Genomic DNA, 10,455 nt, shown 5'->3' with positions numbered 1-10,455 from the left:
TGTAGACCAGGCTGGTCTCGAACTCACAGAGATCCGCCTGTCTCTGCCTCCCGAGTGCTGGGATTAAAGGTGTGCGCCACCACCGCCCGGCTATTTTTTTGATTTTTCGAGACAGGGTTTCTCTGTCGCTTTGGAGTCTCCCCTGGAACTAGCTCTTGTAGACCAGGCTGGCCTCGAACTCACAAAGATCCACCTGCCTCTCTGTTCCTGAGTGCTGGGATTAAAGGCGTGTGCCACTACTGCCCAGCTGTTGTCATTTTATAACTTGCATTCTTCCCCCACCTCATTTTAACACAAATCTACAAAAAAAAATTATAAAGAAAAATTTTTAAAAATTGGTTATCAGACTTTTGGGTTCTTAGAATACAGTGGCTGTGACTGTAAGCAGCTCTTAACGTTAGAAGGTTGAGATTCAACAGTGAAAATGCATCCGTGTAGTGGTTCATGTCCAGCACTCACCTCAACCCTCCACCCCCCAAAAATTGAAATTTAGTTTGGACTCAGGTTTCTAGAAACCAGTACATAAAAAGACAAAGTCTGTTCTTAGTTCCTGTTATTGGCCGTCTGCTTAGAGATCTTGCTAGGGTTGTCATTGTCTGCCTTAGGTAGAGCTAACCTAGCAAGAGACATTTGGCACCTTTAGTGAACTGAATTGTTTCTCTGCTTTAAGAGATTAGCCTGCGTCTGCCTCCTGGGTCCTTGGATCACGTGTGCATGTGTGACCAGGCCTGAAGGCATTCATGTGTGCGTGTGTGCATGTGTGACCAGGTTCGGCTGAGGTGCTTCTTGTGCTATGAGAGTTCTCCAGAGCAACTTTTGAGATAGTATTTTATTCAGAGCATAAATGAGGAGACTTAGATCAAACACTAGATTGTTCTAAGAATGAATGGGTTGTCTTGTTAAGCACCCTGTGTGTTTTATAGATGTTGTTTTCAAACCGGAATATATGAGGGAGTCTTTTTTTCAGGTCTAGGGTAGGGTGTGAGATTCTGTCTCTAAACCACTCCAAGTGGCATTCTGGCAGTTATACTGGAGCGGGGTGGTTTTCTATGGGACACTATATGCCACTAGACAGTATCTGAATGCTAGTGAACAGAAATTGAGACTAACAGGTGTGTTAAGTTGCACAGACAAAAATAACATATTGTAAATGATGCTAACTGTAAACTAACTCTGAGTGGAGAGGGAGAAAAAACCAGCAAAATTTTTACCTAATGTTCTGGGATCCAGATCATTATCTGGATTATGACTATTGGTAGACACTTCAAGATACAGTGCTCTGACTTTTGTGTAATAGCATTCAGCTTCAGTCTTCAAGTTGAATGATAGGATTCTCTTGATACTTTATGAGTTGTTCACAAAAAGAAGCACTTTTAATTGGGTTATTAAGAAATGCCCATCATTTTCTGCCAGAGTAGATTCATGCATTCAATGTTAAAATGACTTACAGTATGTTATTCAAATCACATTAGTTCATTCACAGTGCAGTATACATCACTGTATCTACATGCTAGCAGTGTACCACGAGACACATAATAGGCCTGCTGTTGATTGTCTTCAGCCAGATGTGCTGCCATGCCCCAGTAAACAAGCTGCTGAACAAATGAGACTTTCTCTTATGCTCACAAATGCCTGAGAACTGAGGACTGTTCCTACATCTGTTTTATGCCCTAGAGACCAGGTTTGGTTAGCAAGGTTTTGGCTTTCTGGTTTTGTTTTTGTCTCATCATTTTTAGTCACATTTATAATGCCTAAACTCTAGTAATGAGAAATATATTTCCCTAATTAAAAGACAAATGAAACTTTTCAAGTCATTTGAGTCCTCATTCTGGTTTAAAACTTCATATTAATAATTATAAATTCTCCTAGCTCTAATTGCTTATGCTATTTACATAATTTTCCATAATAGGATAGAAAACAACAATTCTGCTTTGTTAGATCTATGCATCTTAAAAAAAAAAACACTTCCTCAACACTAATCTGAACAGAGTTATGAGTGAAAAGGAATGAGAAAAGCCACGTGTATGACCTACCTTACAAATGCTCTGCCACGCTCTTTATTTAATCAACCACTTCTTTTCTTCTTTTCTTACTTAAAGTAGAACAGTTTGAAGACTACAAAACTGAAATCTGCAGTTTTTTAGGAGGATGCGTACAACTAGTTTTCCACTTTTCGAACCAAACCACAGATGACACATTTCCTTTCCGCTGCGACTCAACACATGTCACGTGGAAGGCAGAAGCTCCAACTGCTCTAGCTGGCTCTGGGGTGACAAGAAGCTTTGTAGAGCAAATCTCCACCCCCAAAATGGGGAGGGCTTTCCACTTTGTTTCTTTTGACCTCCTTTAGCTGATTGCTTTTGCCTGCTATTTGCTTTTGAAATTAGTATTATTCGGTGGAAATTATGTGAAGACATCAAGGCATTGGAATCATTTTTAGACTTTTATTTTGTGCCACAGACAGATTTTAAAACATAAATGTGGAGTCCTTGTAGGTATTTGTCAGATAGGAGAACCAGTCACACACATAACTGGTATTTCAAACTGGAAACTGCAACAGTGATTTGAACTCGAGGATGCTTGCAGGGTGTGGTATGTGCACAGGTCCTGGCATCACCTTCGATTAGACATGTCTAGAATAGATTTACACTGTCTTCTGTGGTAACAGCTTTGTGGCTCTGTAGATGTTAGCAGAGACCTGGATTATACCAGATCCTCTCCATTCATATCACACTTTAGATCCTTTCATAGTCTTGGATTTACTTCTAATTTTACTTCCACTGTAGTGATGTACCTAGACTACTAAACATCTGTACTAGCCCTAGGTATTCCATGTATCTTGGATAGAACTCTATAATCATATCCCTCTTTTTTTAATGAGCACCACACTAATGAACTGAACTAATTGTCCACGTCCTCATTTTTTAAAAAACAAACAAAAAACTTTGAATTTACATAATTTAAAATTTTAATTATATTTATGAGTGTTGCTGGGGACTGATCTCAGTATCTTTTGCCTGCCAGACAGGCTTTTTTTAAATATTTATTTATTTATTATATATACAATATTCTGTCTGTGTGTATGTCTGCAGGCCAGAAGAGGGCACCAGACCTCATTCCAGATGGTTGTGAGCCACCATGTCGTTGCCAGGAATTGAACTCAGGACCTTTGTAAGAACAGGCAATGCTCTTAACCGCTGAGCCATCTCTCCAGCCCCCAGACAGACATTTATAGCAAAGTTCTATCCCTAACCCTCTTTGTTTATTTTACATTTTTTATTTATTGTTACTATGTATATATGTACTTGACATTGAGTCTGGACAGGGGAGAGACTGCATGTGTGTGCCATGGCATGACTGTGGAGATCAGGGGACAAATACATGGAATCACCTCCCTCCTTTTACCTTTATTTGGTTCTGAGGTCACCAGGTTTGCATGGTAAGCATCTTTACCTACTGGGGCAGTCCTCTGACCTCCTCTCCTTTTTATTTTGAGTTAGAGTTTCATTAAGTTGCCTGTAGCATGACTATTGAAAACCCAGAGTCAGATATAGGGGTTAAAGCTGAAGTCAGAGAAGCAGAGCAGTCAGCCTCTAGCAAGACCTTTACCTCTACCAATGCTCAGACTGAAAGGGCCATCCTCAGACTGCCTAGATTGTATTGTGTGTCTCCACCAAACCTCAGTCTCCACACTCTAGTGAGTTCCTGTCTCTTCCCCTTTATATTCCTCTCTCTGCCCAGCCATATCACTCCTGTCTCTACCACTCCTTGGCCTCTAGTGGCTTAGCTTTGCATTCTGATCCTCAGGCAAGCTTTATTTATTAAAATAATTATCACTACAGTTGGCCCGTGATGACTTTGAAGATTTTTTGTTGATTTGTTTTCTGAAACAGGTTCTCATGTAATCAAAGCTGGCCTAGAGTTCACTATGTAGCTGAGGATGACCTTGCCTTTATGATCATCCTCCCTTCCTCCCAATGTGCTAGGGTTGCAGGCTTGTAGCATACATGCAAATGCCAACGATTGAACCCAAGCCTTCATATATTCACTAGGCAAGTACTCTACTAACTGAGCAAAACCCCAGCCTCCTTGTTTCTTACTAAAAGTTGAAAAAGTTGCCCATAGTGATTCCACAATACTTATGTAAGATGGGAAAGTTGTTTAAAATAACAAAAATGCCATGCTCCCTATATATATTCATGTTTAGTAGGCCTATGCTGGGATCAGCCATTTTTTTTATTTAGCAAGCTAGACAGCTGGCTCTGACACTGAACATCCACAAAACATAACTTGAGAAATGCACAATGCCCAGACAAAGACTGAGTCTTTGACGGCCTTCATAGTTTTAGCATCACTTATTACCCACCTGCATCTCTCAGAACTTAGCTGTGTAGACCTAATGCTGTAGTACAACCTAGCTACCTCTCATCAATCCCTGGCTTTTCTTGTTGAATTCAGACTTCCTTCTCCCAGATTCCACCACTGAATCTTCAGTGTATCTACGTAGCTTTCACTCAGCTCGCCAATTCATGTTGATCTCTCCTCCTTTTAAACTTCTTGCTTTTTTTCCTCTCTGTTGTCCGTCTAGTGAGTAATATAGGACATACATGCAGGCTGAACATCCCTTGTCCAAACTGCTTATGTCCAGACAGATGTGCAGTTTTAGTTTTCCTTTGGATTTTGCAACATTTATGTTTACATATACATACAATGAAATTTTGAATGGACGGTGGTGAATACAAAACACAGAACTCATTTGTTTCATATATACCTCCTGCATGTGTAACTGAAGCAGACTTACACTGTTAGTGTATCTAAGAGTATCAGGTTTGCGTTTCCTATCCTGGCATCCTGAGCCACTCCAAGTTTTTTTCAGAGTAGGAATGCCCAACCTGTGTATTTTCTTTTTCTTTTACTATCTTAAAATATTCCTTTCATCTTAAAAATATTTCAACTTGTCATTTTATTCTTTTACAACAATATTAAAATTTCTTACACGAAGATATTTATCATGTCTCAGAGACAATCAAGAGATGAGAACAGTAGGCCTGAGTTAATATAGGTGTTTGGATCAGAGTCAAGCACCACATTCTTCAGAGCTTCCTTTCTGTGCCTACTTGTGTTGATTAATGTTCTTTCAGTCCTAAGCAATGTATGACTGTGGGACACCAAGGAAGCCCCGAGTGAATATGTAATGACCAAATGAAGTCCTAAGTGAATGAGTAATGTTGTTTGAATCCATGAGAATGGCAAAGCCTCTCCTCTCCCCCGCTCCCCTCCCTACACACATAGACCCATGTTAAAGCTCAGAAGGATGTAAAGCCTTCCTCTGATCCCTGAGGATGTTGGCAGTGTATGCAAAAATGAGTATTTACCAATAATTGACCAGTGTGTGCCAAAACTAGCAACTGCCTCTCCCTTCTCCCTGATCTGTAAAGCCCAAGACTGCTCACCTACAGAGGCCTCCTACCAAGACTGATTAACCTAGGCTATACCTAGGTTAATTCCTGAGAATTCTGGGTTGTTTCTGTCGTTGGTGTAAGTCCATCAGAGCATGCATAGCCCACCTGATCCCAGCTTTTCTGTACGTGCATCTGTGTCAGTCCTTTATTCATTCCCTCACTGCCCAGCCAGTTTTCCATAACCCAAGCCAAGTGGACGCGGTATGTGACCTAGTGTGGTTTTATCAAACCTCGGAACTTACTAGCTTACACAGTCTGGGGAAAACCTAACCATAGGAGAGACTTTTATCTATGACTCAGATTATGGCCAAGACCCCAGACCGTCTTTTCATTTCTCAACTCCTCTCAGGTTTTGAGGCATGCTTTTCCATTATATCCTAAGATGAGTTAACAATTCCCAGGACTGTATATTTTCTTAATTACAAACATGGGGGAAGGCTCTCCAACCCCGACAATCTAAACTAACCTGTGAATTGGACCTCTTGACTTTACTGTCCTGACTTGAGTCTTGGTGTTCAAGATCAGATAAATGGGCTGACTAAAACTTCTGGGCACCCTTTTCAGCCAGTGGCTTCTCTGAGAAATACGATGCACTCAGGCGCCTTCTCCCTGTCCGCTGTCTTCCTTCTTTCTTGGTGGGCAGATTTGTTGTTATTTTCAAAATTCTTAAGGCAGTTTGTTCCTTCTCTCTTTAGCCTTATTGACCACACTATCTAAGAAATATAAGCATAAATCTACACTTCGAATAATTGTTTTATATCATTGTCCTCTTTAAAAAATTAATCAGGCCAGAGAGATGGCTCAGCTGTGAAAGGCTAGCCTCACAACCAAAAATACAAGAAAATCATAAAATTTTTAAAAGGGGCCCGCGAGATGGCTCAGCAGGTAAAGATGTTTTCATTGCAAGCCTGACAACCAGAGTGCAATTTCCAAAACATACATGGTAGAGAGAGGGGAACCGACTCTGACCTCCACAGGTGTCTAATTGTTCTTAAGAATAAAAACTCGATGGGGGCTGGAGAGATGGCTCAGTGGTTAAGAGCACCGGCTGCTCTTCCAGAGGTCCTGAGTTCAATTCCCAGCAACCATCTGGTGGCTCACAACCATCTGTGATGAGATCTGGCGCCCTCTTCCAGCGTGTGGGTATACATGGAGGCAGAATGTTGTATACATAATAAATAAATCTTTAAAAAAAAAAAAAAGAATAAAAACTCGAAGTCACCTATCGGGTGAAAACTGAAGGATCAGAGAAGCAAAGCAGCCAGCTAGCCACTAGAGAATTCTTACCTTTACCAATGCTCAGACCAAAGGGATTATCCTGTCTCTACAAAACCTCAGACCGCATCTGCCTCCACAAATCCTCAGCCTGAATCCTCAGACTGCATCAGACTGCATCTCAAACTGAATCTCAGACCGCATCTGAGCTCCTGTTTTCTCCCATTTTGTATTCCTATCTCTGCCAAGCCATATCCCTCCTATCTCCACATCCCTAGTGCTGGGATTAAAGGCCTATGATCCCAAGTGCTGGGATCACCTTTGAGCTCTGTTTCTCTTTTAGACACATTCAAGGCCCTGAGTGGCCTTGAACTCACAGAAATCCGTCTACCTCTGTCTATTGAGAACTAGGATTAAAGGTGTGTGCCACAACTGCCTAGCTTCTCTGGCTGACTCATAGCTCTGCACTCTGATCTTCAGGCAAGCTTTACTTGTTAGATTACAAATAAAATATCACTACAGTCTTCTGGCCTCCACATGCATGCATGTGCTCATACATGCATGCATGCATAATTAATTAAAGTGAAACAAAAAAAGAGAGTTATATTCCATATATTCAAAAATCTTAACAATGTTTATCCTTTTTGTTGCCTTCCTTAGGTTCAAAACTGGCCAAATCAATGGTGATTTGCTGATATACCATGTCTTGCTGACTTTAAAGCCATATTATGCAAAGCCATATGAAATTGTAGTGGACCTTACCCATACTGGACCTAGCAATCGCTTTAAAACAGACTTCCTCTCTAAGTGGTTTGTTGTTTTTCCTGGCTTTGCTTACGACAATGTGTCTGCAGTCTATATCTATAACTGTAACTCCTGGGTCAGGGAGTACACCAAGTACCACGAGCGGCTGCTGACTGGCCTGAAGGGCAGCAAACGGCTTATTTTTATAGACTGCCCCGGGAAGCTGGCTGAGCACATAGAGCATGAGCAACAGAAACTCCCTGCTGCCACCTTGGCTCTGGAAGAGGACCTAAAGGTGTTCCACAATGCTCTCAAGCTAGCTCACAAAGACACCAAAGTCTCTATTAAGGTAACTTCCCATCTGTTTTTGAATGATTTGGTGCCTTTCCTGACCAACCAGTTTATAGTCTGACCTCTACAAGTATTACTGTAGTTGTATATCCAATATCAGTTATATCCAGATGTTGAAAGACCAAGTTTTCTGTCTTTCTTGTGATCCTGAAAAAGGTGTGAAAAGTATGCACTTAAAAGACACTCATGGGGGCTGGTGTCCAGAGGTCTAGGGTTCAATTCCCAGCACCCACATAGTGGCTCATAACCGTCTGTAGCTTCAGTTCCTGAAGGCGCCAGACACATGTGACGCACAGATATGTATGCAGTCAAACACTCATACAAATAAAATAGGTTAACTTTTAAGGCACTGAAGGTCAGGCTAGGGGCAGAAGAATGCTGTAGTTCCTCTCTGTGACTCTGCCCAGCAGTCGAGTGTGCAGAGTGGAAAGGACCTACTGATGGTTCTCTTAATCAGTTCATGTTTTTTCAGAGTAGTGAGTTTGACCCCTTCTATCACCTGTTTATGGAATGCTTGGCCTTTTTTATAGAATAATTCTTTTCTGATGGTGTCAGTTTCTTTTGAGTATATTTATAAGTAATTGTTAAGTAATTTGAATATCTAATGGTACTATCTTGAATATATAATAGTAACATTTAAATGGCAAACATCATGTGGGTGCTTGGGTGTGTTGGCTTTGAGCCTTATGAGAATTCTATATAATGGAATTTAATTCTCCTCTTCCTCACTACCATTTTTCAGGTTGGTTCTACTGCTGTTCAAGTAACCTCAGCAGAGAGAACAAAAGTATTGGGGCAATCCGTCTTTTTAAATGACATCTACTATGCTTCTGAAATCGAAGAGATCTGCCTCGTGGATGAGAACCAGTTCACCTTAACCATTGCAAACCAAGGCACACCACTTACCTTCATGCATCAGGAGTGTGAAGCCATTGTCCAGTCTATCATTCATATCAGGACCCGCTGGGAGCTGTCACAGCCTGACTCCATCCCCCAGCATACCAAGATTCGACCAAAAGATGTTCCTGGGACACTGCTTAATATTGCATTACTTAATTTAGGCAGTTCAGACCCTAGTCTACGGTAGGTATTTCTCTCACTTCCCCCTCTTTTCCTTTTTAATTGTCTTTTAAGTTCACTTCAGGTTAAATAGTGTATCACTATTCACTGAGAGTATCATTGTTTAGAGGAGGAAGGCCTAAAGTTTAGTGACCCAAATGCCTTACTACTGTCTACCTATTTCACTTTAGTAAGATTCTCTAAAGAAATCGTATGTTGGTCTCCTTTGCCTCAGTGGCAGAAGCAACATGACAAAAAGGATGTCATCCACTGGAAAGCATCCCAGTAGAATACACACACAGTATGTCACTGCTGTGGCCCTAAATTGCCCTTCAGATGACCTGTGGCCAAGTAGAAGACAATGTATAACTGAGGGGCTGAAGCAAACACTGCTGGGACTTGGTGAATGAGGCACCTGAACATTGTCTTAGAGATTCAGATGTGGATCCCATGAAGGAATAACAACTGAACCCAGGAGGGCAGCTGTGGTAGAACCCGGTGTAGCTCAAGGTTTCAACCATCAGCCCTAAGATAACAGTTTCAGAACTGTTTTTAAAAAGATTCTTCCTAGCCGGGCGGTGGTGGTGCACGCCTTTAATCCCAGCATTCAGGAGGCAGAGGCAGGTGGATCTCTGTGAGTTCGAGACCAGCCTGGTCTACAGAGCTAGTTCCAGGACAGGCTCCAAAGCTGCAGAAAAACCCTATCTCGAAAAACCAAAAAAAAAAAAAAAAAAAAAAAGATTCTTCCTTCCCTCCCCATCTTCCCCTTCCTCCCTCATTTTCATTCCTCTGAGCACAGTCTAATTGGTTCTGTTTGGGCATTGTGATCTGCTGCAGTCTGCTGTGTCAGCTTGTAGAGCCAGCAGATTTGGCTTTGGTGTGGAGCTACTATTTTCACTTCTCATGCCTGAACTCTCCTTTTTGGTAACAGTAACGTGCCTTCCTACTGCACCTGTAAAGATTTGATAAATAGCGTTTGTGGTCGGATAGTACAACACTAATGAGCAGTTTGTGTTTAGAGAATAGTATTTTTCCCCATCCTTCTTGTCTCTCCTTGGTTCCCCATTTCCTTTTTCTTCCCTCTCCTTTTCTTGTTTAGCTGGTTCTTTATCTTAGATATCTTGGGAATGTCAAGATTTTTACTAATGGAGATGGAACATTCCTAATCTAAAATCCAAAATCTGAAGCGTCTTGTGTATTTTGTCCAGATTTATAACATGACATTTTTTATTAAGATGGGCTCTCATTCTATAGCTCTGGCTGGTCTAGAACTTGCTGGGATTAAAGTCACTTGCCACCACACCCAGCCTATTTCAGAGTTTTTAATTAACTGCAAAATCTATATAAATATTTCAAACCCAGAAAACACATCTGATCATGATCATTTGAGGTAAGAGATACTAGACTTAGGAACTCTTTCTTAGGATATATATGTCATAGCTTAGGTTTCATAGTAGGCCTTTTAGGCTTTCAATTTTTCCTTTATTTAAAAGAAAAGATATATGTCCAGCATGATGACTCCATGGTAAACAAGTGTTTGACTAACATTGTGGAAGACTGACTTTTGACATTCTTGTATGTGTTCTGGCTTGTTTGTGTCTACATATATGCAGACACACACAAA

The 10,455-nt window shown here is 41.1% G+C and overlaps 2 protein-coding genes across 5 annotated transcripts in view; one reads left to right on the top strand and one right to left on the bottom strand.

Moving 5' to 3' along the window:
* The window catches only part of Evi2a (ecotropic viral integration site 2A), a 5,264-nt gene extending 2,991 nt beyond the window's left edge, over window positions 1–2,273 (bottom strand). The window contains exon 1 of the mRNA XM_005349424.3: window positions 2,034–2,273. The gene's annotated coding sequence lies outside the window, so the exon portion shown is untranslated. The remainder of the gene's footprint in view (window positions 1–2,033) is intronic.
* Nf1 (neurofibromin 1) overlaps window positions 1–10,455 on the top strand; it is a 259,312-nt gene that overhangs the window by 198,839 nt on the left and 50,018 nt on the right. For all 4 annotated transcript variants that reach the window (XM_026780143.1, XM_026780142.1, XM_005349426.2 and 1 more), the window contains 2 exons: window positions 7,338–7,770; window positions 8,515–8,855. In XM_026780143.1, the coding sequence (XP_026635944.1) occupies window positions 7,338–7,770; window positions 8,515–8,855 (774 nt within the window). The remainder of the gene's footprint in view (window positions 1–7,337; window positions 7,771–8,514; window positions 8,856–10,455) is intronic.

Source organism: Microtus ochrogaster, chromosome 7, assembly GCF_000317375.1.
Source record: "Microtus ochrogaster isolate Prairie Vole_2 chromosome 7, MicOch1.0, whole genome shotgun sequence".
Classification (NCBI taxonomy): Eukaryota; Metazoa; Chordata; class Mammalia; order Rodentia; family Cricetidae; genus Microtus; species Microtus ochrogaster.
The sequence above is the reverse complement of the archived record's forward strand: the minus strand, read 5'-3'. Positions and strand labels throughout refer to the sequence as shown.